Source organism: Caretta caretta, chromosome 5 (genome assembly GCF_965140235.1).
Source record: "Caretta caretta isolate rCarCar2 chromosome 5, rCarCar1.hap1, whole genome shotgun sequence".
Classification (NCBI taxonomy): Eukaryota; Metazoa; Chordata; order Testudines; family Cheloniidae; genus Caretta; species Caretta caretta.
In genome coordinates this window covers 45284608-45302686 of record NC_134210.1, presented here as the reverse complement: position 1 = coordinate 45302686, position 18079 = coordinate 45284608, and the positions used below count along the sequence as shown (strand labels likewise).

General features: G+C 39.0%; 1 protein-coding gene across 1 annotated transcript in view; it reads right to left on the bottom strand.

The window, feature by feature from the left end:
* Positions 1–18079, bottom strand: part of HOMER1 (homer scaffold protein 1) — a 146706-nt gene that overhangs the window by 107874 nt on the left and 20753 nt on the right. Inside the window, exon 2 of the mRNA XM_048849378.2 lies at positions 952–1108. Within this exon, the coding sequence (XP_048705335.1) occupies positions 952–1108 (157 nt within the window). The remainder of the gene's footprint in view (positions 1–951; positions 1109–18079) is intronic.

Below are 18079 nucleotides of genomic sequence, written 5' to 3'. Positions count from 1 at the left end.
GTAATACAGAACATTCATTAAGGAATTAAAACAAACTCTACTGCATCATGCAATTAGCATTGGAATAGACCTTAAAACTTTGGTTAAGATACAAGTCATCTGTGCCACTAAATTCTTGGGGTTTTTGTGGCTATACCCCTATTTTTCAATTCAGTGAAGCCGGCAGAAGTTGCAACCTTTTTGTAAATTAAGACTTTTGGGAAAAATTCCAGCTTTTAATTTTTGAATTATACTTTGCACTTACACAGTACCCTTAGCCCACAGATTTCAAAGCACTTTACAAACATTTAAAATCTCACAGCTCCATGTCAGTATTTTAATATGTATTTTACAGATGGATATTGTTCACATCACACAATAGAACAAGATTCCTGACTCTTAGTCCTCTAAATCCAGGTACTAGACAATTTACAATGCCTAATCAAAATATGTATTGAATTTTGATAAAAGAGGTTACTTCTGAAAGCATTATAGGAGAAAAGTCACCATTTTTCCTATACAGAAAATGGAGGATTATATGCCAAACAAGGATTTACTGAGAGATTATGATAACTGAACAGATGTCTTTCATAATGCCAAGGAACTAGTTACATTAATACTCCATAGAAAACAAAGCTGAAAACAGATATGATCATTACCTACACGTAACTTCCAGTATCTTTTACAGTAAATGCACTTTTTGAGATTGCTCAGTGACGAAAAAGCAATTCCTGAACTTTGGTAATAGGTTTATATATTAATGTATTGACAGCAGCATTTTCTCATGAACAATTAAACACTGTAAATAAAAGTGTTCCCATTTTAAAACTCCAAAAATAAATTTCCTTTTGGGAAAGATTGTGACGTAGGACACATTTCTAAGAAGGTGTGTGAGATATGCCAGACTGAAACAGAGTTAAAAAGTTGATCAAGCAAGTCAAAGTAAACAATCTTAAAATAAACAGAACTTACCTTTGAGCCATCCAAGCTGATTATCCTATAGACATTTCTTGTGCTGTCATAGAAGTAGGACACAGTAACAGCATGCTTGCTGGTGGGAACCCAGTTCTTCTTAGTGTTTGGGTCAATCTGGAAGACATGAGCTCGGGTGCTGAAGATGGGTTGTTCCCTGCAGGACAGAAAGTAAAAGTGATGAATCTGGTTTGGACACAGCATGGTTTTTACATTAGTGATCTGGCAATTCTGACTATTGGGATGTACATATTTTACTTTGCATGTGTATTTTTCCTCCACAAAAATTGTTATGTGAAGTGGGATACAGCAGTTTTAAGTGCATTAACACAGAGAAGGGCAAGATTTTTAAAACAAAATCAGTGGCCAGCTGTAGAGTCAGATAAAAAAGGATATACAGTAGATATCTAAATATAGATTCATCACTGATCCACCACCACCTCAGCTCCCACCCTCCATCTGTCTACCCCTTTAAACACTGGCAGTCATTAATACAAGTGTAATTACATCTCAGTATACTGAACATTGTAGAGTGCATTGACTTCAAATCCTTTTTTTCCTTAAACTTTTTAATACTCTGATTATTCAGTAATGGTCTATCATCTGAAACTGAACTGGCCTGCTCGATTTAATTAAGCTACAGATGACATTCATTAGTGATAGGAACATGTTTTGTGAAACCCTCATCCTTTGGAGTTTATTACTTGAATGTTCTAACAGAACCATGTAATTAGCCAGGGCAGCACAGTTCCAAGTGAAGTCTGGGAAGAACATGAGACAGATCAGTACAGGATGCCAGTCCTCCACACAGACACCACTGCATCCACAGTATTAGGTCATGCCTTCCCCAGGATTCATGGGGTTGAAAGACTGTTTTTCCTGACCAAAACACAGCGGCTGAACTCAGAAGCTAAAATTCATTTTCCTCATCATCAGTCCTCATATCATCCCTTCCTTCTGAATCATTTCACTTACTCCACTTGTCTAGCATATCATGTTTAAACTTATGGCCCTCATTCAACACCTGACACAAAATTTGCTGCATCTACGCCTGAACTGAATGCAATAGAATTTTGCAATGGCACAAATACAGTTCTCTCCAGTGTTCAGAAATTTAAAAGCCATAAAAAACAAAAATTTTACAAATCTTTATAAACAGCTATTTTGGAAAGATCCATTTTGGGATTCGGAAAAATAATTTTGCATCATAAATCCAACTTTTAGGTATACTGATAACTACTATAAGTTATCAGGAGGCCAGATACCACACAGGAGCTATGTTCCTATTCAGTTCTATCAAAATGGAGGATTTTTTTCAATATATCATGAGTCAGTACCCAAGTATGTAAACTGTAGGTATTTACTGTTAAGTACAGAACAGTGCCTATCAAGTTTCCTTGCACTGACTGTTTTTAATGCTTTCTGTAAATTAAAGAAAGACTGCTCTTCCTATCTTTTTTGTTGTAAAGCTGTCTGTTCACCAGAAGAGAAAAGAGAGGAAGCTTTAAAAAAAACAAAACCCAATTTATACAGTACATTAATCCATGCAAGAAAGAAATAGTAGCTAAACAGAGTAGTAAAGAGCACAGCCCTATTTGGTTAAACTAGTTGTGACAAACAATTTTGCCCAGATATCCTGCTGATTAGAATCTCTTGCAGCGTCTAACATGAAAAACTAGCCTTCTCAGAAAGATCAAAAACCCGAACCATGCCCCTGTTTTCTGCTGGCACGCTTAATTTTTAGCTAGACCAAAAGTTATACTAAATAGAATGTGCAAGGGGCATTTGTCAATAAATCAATTACATTAGTATAAATCTTTGCTTCCAAAAACAAATGAAAACTATTGAAAACATATTCTTCTGTCTACCTACCTACCACCTCAAGTTATTTCTAAGGGGAAATGGTATAGAATCTCAATTAGTCATTCAACATTAAAGACTTTCAAAAGTTTCAGTAAAATAAAGTCTTTTGTATTCATCGATAGTAGCATTAAAGCATAAAGTACATAACATAGGAGCTACTTACATTTATATTTACTAAGACATTCAGATACAACCAGCAGCTAACTGTGTTAGTACTTGCCTCTAAAAACTGTATACAAGAGTCATGGCTTCAGCTGGTTAAACCTCTCTTCTGAGAGCTTTCTTCCAGTAACAGCGTAGGCCACGGGTGATGAAGAATATATGCTTTAGCTACCTAAACACACACATGCAGTTTTGGCACCAGTATTCAGTGTATTAAGCAGCGGATTTCGGGGCTTTTCTGCACATCAGTTATATTGTATGTATGCTCACAGAATTCACTGATTGTTTACTGGATCCATCGATGGTTAACATTTCAGAAAGACTGAAAAACATCCTATCTTCTACCTAAAAGCAGGCCCACACATACAAACTATATGAAACCTGAACAAAGTTAGTTCTGGTATTTATGTATATAGTATATCAAACTGATGAACTATCATTAATCAGAACCTCTTAGAGAGCATTTTTGTAGTCATATAGCTGAAAAACAACATATGTGCAATATAGATGAAATATTTTCTACAAGTTCACAGTTAAATAACTTTTCCCCCCAAAGTTATTGCATTGTTACATATGACAGCAGAAGTGAGTAACCACCACTGTTATATATAGATCGGCATGGGTTTCAATTTAGTGAGTTCTGAGACCTCGAAAATTTTGAAACAAAAAATTAAAAAGCTACATGCCTGTCTGCATGGATTTCTTTGAGGGAGAAAGGAAGAAAAAGGTCTATAAGAACAGTTAGTCCCATCCTCCCCTAGCTATTGTTTTCCTACTTTCCGTTTGCAACTGCCTCTTTTACTACTCCTCCACTATTATGAAGATGCTTTCAGTACTCATTAAGATGCACAAACCAGGAGTAAAGCAAGAGCCAGTTACTAATTACTAAGAACATGAACTCTTTTCCAGAAATATCTTGACAATGACCAATGGCGAGTGGAATTTTAAAGAAGTGACACAGTATCCGAGTTTAAAATAAGTTTAAATTCATCTGCATGTGGCAGACACACCTAGGCTAATCTGCTAAGCTCCAGAGCAGACACTTGTGGGGCAACAGACGTATTCTTCTGTCTACCTAGCTACCACCTCATGAGGAGGTGGATTTACTACAGTGAAGGGACCAAACCTGTGAGAGAGCCCTAAATTCATACTGAAGTCAATGTTAAACCACTTGCAGGATCAGACCCTATGGATAAAACCGTAGGTAGAACTAGGAATTTAAGGGGATCCAAAAATACCAGAAGCTGCAATAACAACAACATTGTCCTTCTATTTGTCATCATTTTAAAATATTTTTAATGGCCCTTTATCACCTTAGTCAGAGGTATGCGCCAGGAAGATGCTCCCATGAACAACATTTTGAATGGACTGGAAGGGGCAACATGGCTGGCATTAAAGCCAGACAGCAGGAGATTTGTTGACTGTCATCATCTCATGTCAAGTCTACTAGAGTGTCTTGGCACTCTGAGCAGAGAGGATTAAATCTTGGCATTATGGCGGTAGAAGTGGCAGGCCTCGGACAGTGCCAGGATGCGTCCATTGGGAGGCAGAGTAAAAAAAAGGACACACAGATTATGACATGAGTGACCGTGGGTGGGGAGGCGTGTTTCCATCATCTTATCTACAATGAAGAGAGACAATCAAAAGCTTGTCTTTGGTAATGTTGAGTTTAAAATTGCCAGATGAATCAATGTCAGAAGCACAGGAGAGATACAGGACTGGAGGTAGGGAAACTGTCATGACAAAGTTTTTGAAGTCTCCTTATGGATGCTGAACTATTCAGATTGATAGAGATGCAGGGGGAAAGAGCAAGTGCTATTTCAATGAGACACTGAGCTCTTACTTTCTTACCAATCTTTCCAGAGTGCAGGACACTAAATAGCCCAGAGTGGAGAAGTACTGGCTTGCTCTTCTCTTGCAGACTTTTTTTTTCCCCCAGAGAGAAGAAGAGTATTGTTGGAGTTGTAACCAGTGGTTTATAGTTTTAATAATGCCAACTATATCAAGTTTCTTAATGAGAATTTCCCATTCCACTTGCTTATAAACAAATGCTATGAGTCTGGGTAACAAGCAACTGAAAACTCTTCTCTTCATGTTCTTTATGACATGCTGAGTGATTTTTTACTGAACTTGTCTCCTTAACACCCTCCCTTTGAATTGCTAATTTAAAGGCTCTCCATGCTGCTTCAGCCAGGCTCCAGAGAAGACTCACCTATGACATTTAGACCATCCCATTCATACAGCCCTCTCTCCTGGTGGATTGTGGCCTAATGTTCCACATAATCAAAACATTTGGCTTCACACCATTCACGCAACCCACATGCAGTATTTTCTACCTTCTCTCACTCACAGAACTGGAACGATCTTCAAGATTACTTGAACTTTCTTCTTCTTCAGCTTCCTTCCAAGATCCCTGAAGTCTTCCATAATCAATGTTGTTCCATGTGATGCCATGCCATTGGTTTCAATGTATATGACCAATGTCAACTTGCCAGACAACTGCATAATCCCATCTAATCTTGCAGTTAGGATCTTGTATTTTTGCTGTCTTATTGTCCTTGTGTCCCTTCCTTGAATTCTCTGTTCACTTTTCTTAATATGGAGTCACCAATAATATTGCTTGCCTTCTTTGGATGGATGAAGAACCTCCTGTGAGTTAGCTGCTCACTTCATACCACAAGGTTATTTACCAGGTATGACCTCGGTAGCTCTCTGTTCAGAGGTGAAAGTAAGCTGGTATGCCCCAGTATGGTGTACCGGCAAGAGCCGGTGCGCCGTACCGGGGGTGGATCGGCTTCCCCAGGCACAATTTAAAGGGCCTGCGGCTCCCAGCAGTGGCTGGAGTCCCCGGCCCTTTAAATTTGCTGCCAGAGCCCCGCTGCCAGGGCCCTGGGGTAGCGGCAGCAGGGCTCGGGCGGAGATTTAAAGGGCCTGGGGCAGTAGCAGCGGCCAAGCCCTGGGCCCTTTAAATCGTCCCCAGAGCCCAGCTGCTGCTTCCCCGGGCTCTAGCAGGCTCCAGGGATGATTTAAAGAGCCCAGGGCGGTAGTGGCGGTGGGAGCCCCATCCCTGGAGCCCTGCTGCCGGAGCCCTGGGGAAGCGGTGGCGGGGCTCTGGGGATGATTTAAAGGGCCCAGGGCCCTTTAAACCGCTGCCAGAGCCCCTGACTGCCGCTGTTACCCTGGGGAGGGGGAAGGACGCACTTACCGGTGCAGGGTGGGCCGGGGCTGGCTCTGACCCCCTCAGCCCCACCCCTTCTGCCTGAGGCCCAGCCCCTTCCGGGGGCCAGAGCCAGCCCCAGCCCAGTCCCGTACCGGTAAGTCCTTAGACTTACTTTCACCCCAGTTCTGTTCCTCCAGAGACAGACTCCTTAGTAATTTACTCATTGAGTAACTGACAGTGATTCATTACTTCTAATCAGGTCAAAACCCTCTTGGTTCTACTTCCACTCTTGGTCAAAAGTTGTCACGCTCTCCAGTTCCTTTATAGCCAGTCCTTTCCCTTATATAGACAGTTATGGAAACAATTTCTGAATCTAGTTGTCCAAGAAGTCTTGTTTTCTCAGATGCTGCAGTGTTGAAACTTGCACTTCCAGACAATACATTTTGTATACTAGTATGGCCGTCAACTTGCAGTTCATGTACCAAAAGTCTTGTCCGTCTTCTAGCAGAATGGAAATAACACATCCAAGGCAGGTCACAACAGTTGTTTCCTTGTTCTCCATATCAACTACTTAGTGTGGAGCCATCCCTAAACAGAAGGAACCACACTCCCTCTCCAAACCTCTCCTGTTACAGCTCCCGTTTACTTGGCAACCAGTTTGTATAGTAGAGTTAATCACACCTCACCTAAAGTGGGCAGAATATTGTCTAGGCTTGCTGAGGGAAGGCAGCTGTGCTTTATGGCTGGGGGTGGGAACAAGGTCAGAAACTGCTGCAAACGGTGAACAGTGGTCAGCTTTGCAACGCTGACTCACCCCACAGGAATGTGAGGTTTGAAGGCTATAAAGGTGCAAGCCCTGGGCATTGGAAGCCCCTTTTTCCATGCAGCAGGCAAGGCAGCACCCATCCTCCCTCCCCTAGAGGTGGTGAATATCAGGTTGAGCCTGCTGTGGGCATTATGCTAGTCGCTCCTTTTTAAGGGGGTCTGGGAAGGAATTTTTCCCACACCACCAGATTGGCTTCAGTGCAGTGAGGTTTTTTCACGATCCCCACAGCGGGTGTCAGGGAGGACCTTTCTTGGTAAGAAGAAAAGGTGGTAGGCTATATGTTGCAACTTATTTTGTAAGCGTGCGGCAGATGTCCAGTGAAGGTACTCCATAGGGAAGGCATCCAGTGACCAGATAAGTGGCCAGATAAAGGACTTAAAAGGATGTGCTAGATAAAGGAACAGAATGAGGGAGGGGCTTGGGGACACCTATGATGGGTATGGCATGGAACCAACCTCCCCCCCACCGCCTCCAATTATTATAGCCCACCTTAACCCTCCTACGGGGGGTGGTAAGGTCCAAGCCATAGGTTGGCTGGGGGGACCTGGATGGAAAATGAAGGGAGGCTGGTGGAAGCCATGGGTAATGATTTTAATAAGCATGGATTTGCCTGCATTGTACACTTTATCTGCCCGGTAGTCCCAGATATCTATATAATAAAGTTGTGGCCTGACTAAAATCCACATCAAGTGTCTCCTGACCTTCTTTCGGTATACCCAGACAATGGAGGATGTAAATTCCAGCTTGAAGAGATTTACCCACGCTAGCGCTGATTGAGCTAGAGTGCTAAAAACAGCAGTCTAGTTGCGGCAGCTCGAGCAATGGGAAGTACTGCCCCAAGTACATACGAAGGAGAGGAAGCCCCTCCTGCTGCTCATGTTGCTGCAGCTGTACTTCTGTTTTTACGCAATCAGAGCTAGGGTAGGTATGTCTCCTCAAATTGGAATTTACACATTCCAGTCTAGTGAAGACAAACCCTAAGTCTTACTGTTCAGCTCCACACCTTTACTAAACAGATGGACTAACCACTCAAACCCCAGGCTGAACACAGACTCAAGGCTCCCAGCTATGCAGCCCTTCCCAAGGCAAACAAACCTGTCTCACCTGGCTAAAAACTCGCTACTGGATCTGTGGACCTGCCTGCAATTAAGTATATAAGTCTCTACATGTTTAAAATACAAGCGAAACAACTAAACTTTTATGGGGTAGGACAATCTATAACATCTCAAAAGGTATACATTTCTTTTTTATTGTTTTTTATACATATGATGACTTAGAAATCTTACCACCTAGTAGCTTCAGCTCTTCAGCAAAAGAATAGCGTGAACATACATAAATATTAGAAGGGGTCAGTTTGTGAAGATAAAAAGTGTACAGCTGGCAAAAGGCATTTTAGGTTTCTATATTTGATAACACCACACCCACTCAGAGAGTCTGGGATTTTAAAAAGTGCTCAGCATTGCCTAATCATTGTCTTTAAAATTGACTCATTTCACTGAGCATTTTTAAAAATCCTATCCATAAAGAGTCATCCCCGCTTCTCCACCATGCTCATAAAAATACATTTTTAAAAAATCATAGCATTTTACCAAGAGGCTAAATATATTTAACTTAAGATTCACATGTATACCACTCGAAACAGAGGTAATATACAGTTACATTAATATGTACACACAGGGCCAAGTTTAACACTGCTGTAAGCAGGTGTGATGCCACTGAAATCTGTTGTAGGTGGCCACTTACATTTTTATACACTAAAGGCACAAATTGTGTATGTGTATTGCATGGGTGATACATCAGGAAACCAAATAGCTATGCAGAAAATAAAATAAGAAAACTTTCTTAAAGTAGATCCTTTTGATAATGTTTTGGCATTTCCACTAGTTACTGACAGAATCTTTACAAGTATTTAATCCTATAAAATAGTGCATTTGGGAGAAAAAATTGGCTTGTGTACTATGACGTCAGCTGAATGCTCTGGAAGCCCATAAGGTATAATTTCAAAAAGAGGAAAGGAATAACTAGAAAAGAAACTGCAAGCAAGTGTTGCTAAAACAGCAGACAGCATTAGCATTCTAATCTTTACTTACATAAGACAAAAAAAATTGCAAGAGCTATGACTGCTCAGCCTGGGAAAAACAGAGTTTCATTAAAGGGATTCAGTATTTTGAAGAACATAGTACAAGTTTTACTTCTTCTACCCTGTTCTATCGTACAAGAGGACAGAGGTCACTGAATGAAGTCAATGGCTGCTAAAATTTAGAATAAATAGAAGGAAGTACCTTTTCAACAGTGTATATTCCAATTTAAAATTCACTGCCAATGCAAAAGTTATCTCACAAATGTAACATTGGCAGGTTACGTTTTGGCAAATTTACAAAACACTAAACAAACTTATGTCCAGGTTCCAAACCTTATAAAAGACAGGCATGAGCCAGTATAAGGAGTCTCTTCTAGCAATTTTAGGGTAGATTATGAAGGTAGCAGACCATGGTGGTGGGAGAGAGGAGATTGTCTTATAAACCCAATATGTCAGGCACAGAAAAGCCCATCTAGTGAAGAGGGCACTAGGGTGGGGCTCAAGAGAACTGTGTTCAATTCCTGCTTCTGCCACACTTCTTGTGTGAGCCGCGACACGTGCTTGATTTATCTGGTGTCTCAGTTCCTCAGTAAAATCAGGGATAATACATCCATATTTCACAGAGGTATTGTGAGGATAAAGTCCATTAATGACTGTGAGGTGCTCAAACTGCAATGAGAACCATATAAATTCCTAGATAGAATAGTCTAATACTCTACTTTTTATTGGCCTCTGTGGCTTTGATTTCACATATCTATTTTAATAAAATTATGGGTGGTGTTTATGTACTTAGCATAGATACTACCCAAAACATGCTAAATGCATGATACATGGGCAAGGAAGAAGAAGCAGTGACTACCCTGGGTTCATTTAAGTAGCACCAAATAAGGATTTATAATATCAAAGCCTCTCAAGAAATAGTCTGGTGGGCTTAGCATTCATTAGATCATTATTTAAATGCTAAAACAACGAGGAGTACTTGTGGCACCTTAGAGACTAACAAATTTATTCGGGCATATGCTTTTGTGGGCTAAAATCCACTTCATCAGATGCATGGAGGGGAAAAAAACAATAGGCATCTGATGAAGTGGGTTTTATCCCATGAAAGCTTATGCCCAAATAAACTTGTTAGTCTCTAAGGTGCCACAAGTACTCCTTGTTGTTTTTGCTGATACAGACTAACATGCTGAAACTTATTTAAATGCTCTTATTCTATTTGGAACTGTGCAAAATAAATAAAAATAGACCCTGCCCTGAAGAGCTTACAGTATAAAACCAGAAACAGAATACAAGGAGCTCCTGGAAGCTAGAGGTGATTAGTTTATATTCATTCTCATCCCCTCTTCACATACACAATGCGAGTGGAGAGGGCATTGACTGACATAGGTTAACATCTGTTGAATAAGCGAGTCTTGATGAGATATTTCGGTGGATCAATGTACATTCTACTGTTTGTGACAACATTTTTAGATCTATTTCTTTATAGCGTATTAGCCTGCTTAAATGACTAAGTTTCCACATTTCCCCCTCAATCAATCTATCTATCTATAAACACTGTGCTACTTTTATTCAGATACTTTTAATGCTACGAATGGAAGGACAATTTTTCTTTCACATCCCCACACAAATAAGCAATGGACCAAATTCACCCCAGTGTAACTTTAACAAAACTAGACCAAGGATGATCACCACTCTGTCTGTCAGATTTCATAACACCCCAGATTGGCTTCTCTGTTCTGAAAGCCTGTGCAAGGACAGAAAATCATCTGATTTCCAAAATTATGCACAGGCTTCTCCAGTGGAAGAGTGGGATGGAGTCCTTCTTAAATCTGGCTCTGATTAGTAATAATCATAATCTTCTACAATCTTGAGCAGTAAAAATTATAAGAGCACCTATAAGAAGTGTGTTGAATTTATGAATTGTATCTTATCAAGAATTTCATTCTCTATCAAAATTCTGGTAACATAACCATTTCCTCCTGTAAGACTTGTCCTCCCACTAGTGAGTCTCAGCCAGCCAGTCTCCTAACTCCACACAACAGCTCTGACTATAGAGCTGTTGTTCACTGTTGCTCATGAGGCTGCGGAGGTGCCACTTGCAGATGCTGCTGTTGAGCTCTAAGTAGTGCAGTAAGGCTATTGGGGCCATCTGCCCCCAAATTCCTGGCCTCACGGAGAGGCTCAGTGTTCAGAGAGATATTTACCTGTTAAAATGCAAGCTGCTATTTTTTTTTTAGTAAGATGCATTCTAAATACAATATGAGTACCCGCTCCTGAAAACAGAGAATTGCAACATCATCATCGTCATCATGGAGACGAAAACATTTACCAATGCTTCCACATTCATGTGGAACATATAATGCGGTTTGTCTTTCTGCATTTTGTAAAACCTTATCTGTCTATTTAGGCAGCATCTCTTACTTAGGTACAATAAGGGAGGGGAAAGGGGTTTAACCACATACACAATGGAAGGTGTACGACAATCTAAATATCAGAGTGGCTGCCGCTCCCCCATAATAAAAACAGAAATTCTAATTCTTTTTGAATGGTCTAACAAACTAAAAAAATTTCACTCCCTCCGTTAACCCAAAATATCCTGTGCCATTTCAGCTCGGTGTAATCACTTCTCCCAGAATGCTATTAAAAGAAAGGCAAGACCAACATTAATTGCCGAATATGGCAGTTTCACTGACTGCTGCTTTGAAGTTCCATCTCACTGAACACTTTCCCCTTACTCTGTCTTTCCAGCCAACCATCAAACATTCATCTTCCTTGTGCCATGTACCAAATGAGACCTCTGGGAGTAAGATGTGAACAACCAGGAGAAGGATATGAACAAGGACAAGCATTTGGCTTCATACAGTTCCATTTTGGAATACCTTCATGAATTACCATTAATAAATGTATAAAGAACATCTTAACTGCTGATTTTTTAAAGATTTGTAAAGTGCTTATTGATCTGGAGATCTTCCATTTATTTGCATTTTATTACTTCTGAATTACCTCTTATTTTAATTTATTCTTTTGATTAAAATATAAAAATGGCTATGATCTTAGAGTGATACTATAGCAATTAAATTTACAAATCAGTAAAAGTATCATCCAGCAGTCTAATCAAGTAAAAAGCAAATATTCCAGTCACCAAACAGCAGCAAAACTCCATCCCAAACAAAGCCTCATACCCTTTGTTCTCACCAAAAGCCCTAAAAAATTTAAAAAGGGAAAGAGGTTGTTTGTTGTTGTTGTTGTTGTTTTTTAATACTGTGTGACCAGCCAACCCCCCAAGATTTAAAAAATGATAGCTAGCTTTCTTATCTGCTAACCAAAAAATCAATCCCTAAACAAAACAGAATAAAAAAAATTCAACAAATCAGTTAATATATCCTATGAATTTATGACACTGAAAAAATTTTAAAAATCCAATAAATATTTCCTAAAATAAATTATATTAATTGTTGCAGCACTTGGGTTAAGGTACAATGGAGAAGTTTGCAGATGAGATGAAGTGGAGCATACATAGCATATCCCTCTTCCTACAGAGCACTCCCATGGCAAGCCAGCAAATATTCAAAATGATATCTGCATAGAACTACAAGGAGTAACATTAGTTTCCCCTTTGTTAGGACGAAGAGAAATTAAGTACACAGCTAGGGTTCCAGAATGAGCCAAGTAGAGATGCCCCAGGAGCTACAGAGATAAACAATATTTCCTCACAATCTCACAGCACCCGTATGGTTGGAAGACCTCATTTCCAGCCAACACTCAAAGCTCCCTCCTATCAAGATGGATAAAAATATAGGGGTTTTTTTTTAAAACAAAAAAGAAAACATTTTTAAATTTAAAAAAGTTTTTTTTATTTTATTATAAGAAGTTTTTCTTTTTAAAAATAAACCTGTTTAAAATGAAATCTGAATTTAATACAAAATATGTTAAGGCCTAAACTACTTATAATCTCTCAAAACATTTAAACAAAAAATAAAATATGCTGTATCCATAAGTCTCTATCAAAGACTGAATTAAAGGCTGCTTTTCTATATAAATAAAGAATCTGGGGAAAAACATCTAACTTTTCAGGTCAAGCTTTATAAATATGGCACAAGATGTCAAGTGCTGTATTAAGGGCTTGATCCTGTGGGGGATCCCAGGTCTGTGCTACTGGGTGCAAGAGACTGGAAAAGTTATGACAAGCCTTGGGTCCCAACCTCTAACTCTCATGTGATCCCCTCAGGTTCATCCACAGAGCTCACCTGGGTGATTTCAGACTCCTATTTTATAACTTCTCCCTACCTGAGCTCCGATTGGCTCAGTTCTCAAAAAAACTATAAATATTTATGACTCCATTCACGATGGAAACTTATTCTTCGGCTCAGGGAAAAACAATGATCTGCCCAGTAATTAACTGCCAGAACTTGCTTCTTCATGGTTCTGGGCACTTCAGGTAAAATGGCCTTGCTCTGTCTCCTTGCATGTGTACGCACGTGTGCACACACACACAAATCCAGTAATTTCTCAACTGTCTCCCTCTGTCCATAAACAAATAAAATACTGCAGCGTAAAAGGCATGTGGGTTACATGAACAAAAGGCTTGGATTGTTAGTTCTTTTGTTTTTCTGGGAGAGGAGGAGTTGTGTAACCAGAAAGGCGCAACACTGGTGTCAAAGCAGGTCACTGTGGAAAGAAGGGACAGAGTGTAGCCTCTAGTGCTGATTTCAACACCTGAGATTTGGAGGAAATAATATTGCCATGGCTGCAGGTCATAAAAAAAGACCATATTTGGGAATACTTTCATGAAATTCCTGTATCCCTGGCTACAAGAGGAACATGTGCCAAATGTAAACAGTGCAACAGAGATACAAGGCCTGGATGTCAGAATGAAACAGCATTAAGAAAAATGCTTTTCAGAAGGCAACAACTTTGAAGATGATAATGCAGACATGTCTGAACAATCTGGATCAACTGGATAGTCACGTTATTTTTGAACCATTCTTCTGGGCTGCCTATCCTTTCTAACAATGCTAGTAAATGGTAATTTAGATCATCATCAAATTTGTGTTTTCCACAGATGCTTATAAACTTCAAAATGTTTGCATCCAAAATATAATTGGTATGTTAGTTTCTTGAGGGAGTATTTATCTGTTACTACTGGATTTATTAAATGATTTTTAATAGCTCAATACAATCAAACATTCTACATGAAGGTTTCCTGTTTAAAAGTGAAGTTTTAGTAGGCATTTTTGAATTTTAACACATGAGGTTTTTTCCCAAGTTGTTTGGTATGTTGCTAGAGATAAGGGTTTAAATAGATTTAGATAATCCTTATAATTTATTATTTTCCCTATAAAACTGGGTTTAGAATAATCATATCATTTAAACAGTGGTACAAACAGCCGCACTAGGAAGGATCTGTCAGTTACTCAGAGCACTGATTTAAAGAGAAATTGTAATACTCAGTGAGTGAGAGACCTTTTTACCATTTTTGTTTCAGGGATGTTCAGATGTACATTCATCATCATCTGCAAGGTCTAGAACTTTAGTCATCTGCTGCTGTGACCAGAAGTTCTGCAACTAAATAAATATATATCAGACAGTAAACTACCTGCACCCTCCCCCACTTTCTTCATCATCCAGTAAAACCATGAATGAGTTCATAATTAGGACCAGCAAACTCCAACAAGACTGAATAGCTGAAAAGATTGCTTAGCATATTTATGCAATCAATTCTCCCTTCACCTTGCTCAGAACAAACATTTCATTGATATGGTTCAGTCATTACAAACAGGCTATATTCCACCTGATAGAACAGACATTGCTGGAAGGTTGCCAGATACAGCATATGAGAAGGAAGTTGAACAGGGTGCAAAAAACACGGATGGGAAATTTGTTAATCTGAGTCTTGATGTGTGGTGCAATGTAGATACTGACCCAGTAATATGTGCTTGAGTGACAACAACGAGGGTGGGAGGGAGGGGGGCTTACAGAAACAATCGATACATCAGGAAATGCTCATAATGCAGAATACTTAAAAGTAGCAGCAGTAAACGTAACAACTGTGAACAAAAATTAACTCACATATGTAGCATTGTCCCAAACAATGCTACAAATGTCGCAAAGTTGAGAAGAAATCTTAGAACAAGATAATGAAGGGAACCTGAAACTTAACATATGGGCACAGTGCTCATTTGATGCACATTTTAGCCAAAGGTTTAGGTACAATTCAAGGAATAAAGGAAAGTGTTAGAACTGCATAATACTTCTGTATCAACCACTTTGTTTCAGCTACACTGAAGAGAGCAGGAGGATTTCAAACTAATTCTCCCCCAAGATGTACAATGAAAAATTCAGTGGTTGGCTGTTCTGAGCTATTTATTAAGAAGCATTCTGATGACAATTTGTGAAGAAAATTGTGACAAAATAGATGGAACTATCACAGCCAAAGCAGTCAATATTGGATTAAAGATATGCTGAATATACTGAAATCTATTTCCATAGCCTTGGACAAACTGTAGCAAGATTGCTGCTGTGCTGCTGATGCTGGTGAAATTTGGAAGGAACTTCAAGAGACACTGAAGAAATACCCAACAACAAAGTTAAATTGCAGGCAGTAAAGAAGCATATGGATCAAGCACTTACTCAACCTCATTTTTCTTGCCACTACTCTCAATCTAAAATTCCAGCGTAGATGCCTAAATGCTGAGAATGCTACTGCTGTAACACAGGTATCCAATAATCACGAAAGCATGCCAACTATAAGTTTCAGGACTCAAGGTGAACCATTCAAGCAGTACATGTTTGCGGATGATGTTTTAAAGAAAGTCATACCACTGAACTGGAGGAAGTCACTACCCAAGACCTGAAACCAGAGTTGCTGAAGTGCTAAACCAGCTTTTGAAAGCAGTAGTACACTTTCTGTGCCTACTGAAGAGATTTTCTTCATTTGGACTAAGTCAAAGTTGAGAAAACAATTGGGAGGTTTTTTGTTTGTTTTTTAAAAAAGGAAAACTTGTTTCTCTTCCAGTCTATGCATAAAATCTAGGAGGGGGGTGATATTTACTAGTTTTAAAAGTCTGAAGGATAGCCTAAAGTAACTTAGCAAATTGTCTCATTTTCAAGAGACTTATACAAGTAGAAACTTAAGCTCCAGTCACTTTCACCTTAGCATATCTGAAAATTTTCCTAGACTGAACTGAAATAATCAGTTTAATTCATTGACTACAGTTAATCCTTTTGTTCCTTTTATAAATCTTTTAATTGTAAATGTGAAACATGTTTTGAGAAAAGTTTATGCATCCAAAACATGTAAGGTTTTGTTTAATAAAACCAAATTCTATACGCTGTTGTGTGTTTAATTCCAGTTTTTATCTTATTGCAGCTTGACACAAATCATGAGCAAAAAGTTAATTATCTAGTAAATAAGCAATATATCATTCACCATCTTCTAACATATTAAAAAAGTATTAACAAAATCTGAAAATATTAAGCTATGCAATTGCTTAAATAAACGTTTATTGGTATAGCGTACCCTCCTAAGCAGTGAAAAGTTATACCAAAACTAGTGTAAAGGCTCTATTTAGTTGTAAATCAACATGTTTTAATGGTTATATCAGCTAATGAGAATATATCTTTCTTTAGAAAATAAATGCAAATGGAAGAGTTGATTAAAATCTAGGCTTTCTACTTGGTGATTTAAATCACCTTGATTTAAGTCAATCCACCCTTCCTCCTGTCTAGTGGGAAAGCATGTCCAAATGATCTCATGGAGTCTCTGCTGTTTTCATGTCAGCGGAGAACATGATCTTACGGTTTTTACTGCTGCTCAGCAGCCTACCTCTTACTCACCCCAAGACAGCAATCAGGTTACACAACCTGCAATTGCCAAAAACAGGCAGAAAGCAGCACTTTATGCATGCCCTAATGCCTAAATCTCTCCTATTCCCCAGTTTAACAGATGGGTTGTGCTGGTAAGGTAGAGTACCTGTGATTTACTAGACAAAAGCTACAGTTAGCAGTGTAGACATTTATTTTTCCATACACCTAAGTGGACATTTCCCCCCCAGTATCTTTAATTTTAAAAATCAGAAGATTTAACCACCATATCAGAGACACTTTATACTGATGCAAAAACTACAGGAAATATTGTCTGGAACCAACTTATTTTGTGACCAGAAGTTTGATCTGATAAAACAACCTCCCCACCATAATTATTTCCTTCAGACATCAGAAAAGAGTCCCTGCATACAGTAAGAGCACAGAGAAAGAGCTGATTAAAGCCCTCTGTACTCTATTGAAAGCTTCACCTAAATCCTGCAGCTCCTGTACTATCAGACTGGAAATTCTACAGTAAAAGGAAGGATTTTAACAAACTAAATACAAAAATGAATATAGTACAGTAGCCCTTCTCTTGTTTGATATTACTCAATTCTACGTTGTCTCCATATTTGCAGTTTTTGATATGCTGTGGATGTTTATACTGACAACTCCTAACTACATCATAGAAGTTAACAAGATACAAGCTTGAGGTTTTGGCAATGGGGTAGAGGACAATTCAAGTGTTTGGTACCTGAGGACAAGGAGAATGCAGTTAAGATCATGGAACAGGCACATTTTAGCAGAAATATTCGCTTAATCAGCAGTGAAGTAGTAAAGGTTGATGTTTTAAAAATCATTAACTTTGGAGAAGATCACATCCAAGAGTCATTTTTCAGGCTAAGACTCAGGAAGTAACACTGAATCAATTTACACCCTGTTCAGGGTTTTCTTCGCATGCACAAAGGTTATTTTGTTTTGAGGAAAGTTGAGATTCTGGAGCAAGGGATGGATTCTACAATGAATTCTTCCACAAAGGAATGAAGCAATCTGAGTCTCTGGTCATAACACAGTAGCAACAGAAGATTCACCTGGCTATGATGTAGCTGTGGTGACACGTACAATAGACTTCCATCTTGAACAGTCCCTTGAAAGTCATCTCTTTTTTTTGGAAAGAATAAGCATGGGAGGATTTTGGTTTTTTAAATCCCCCCAAAATTACATCTTCCAACCT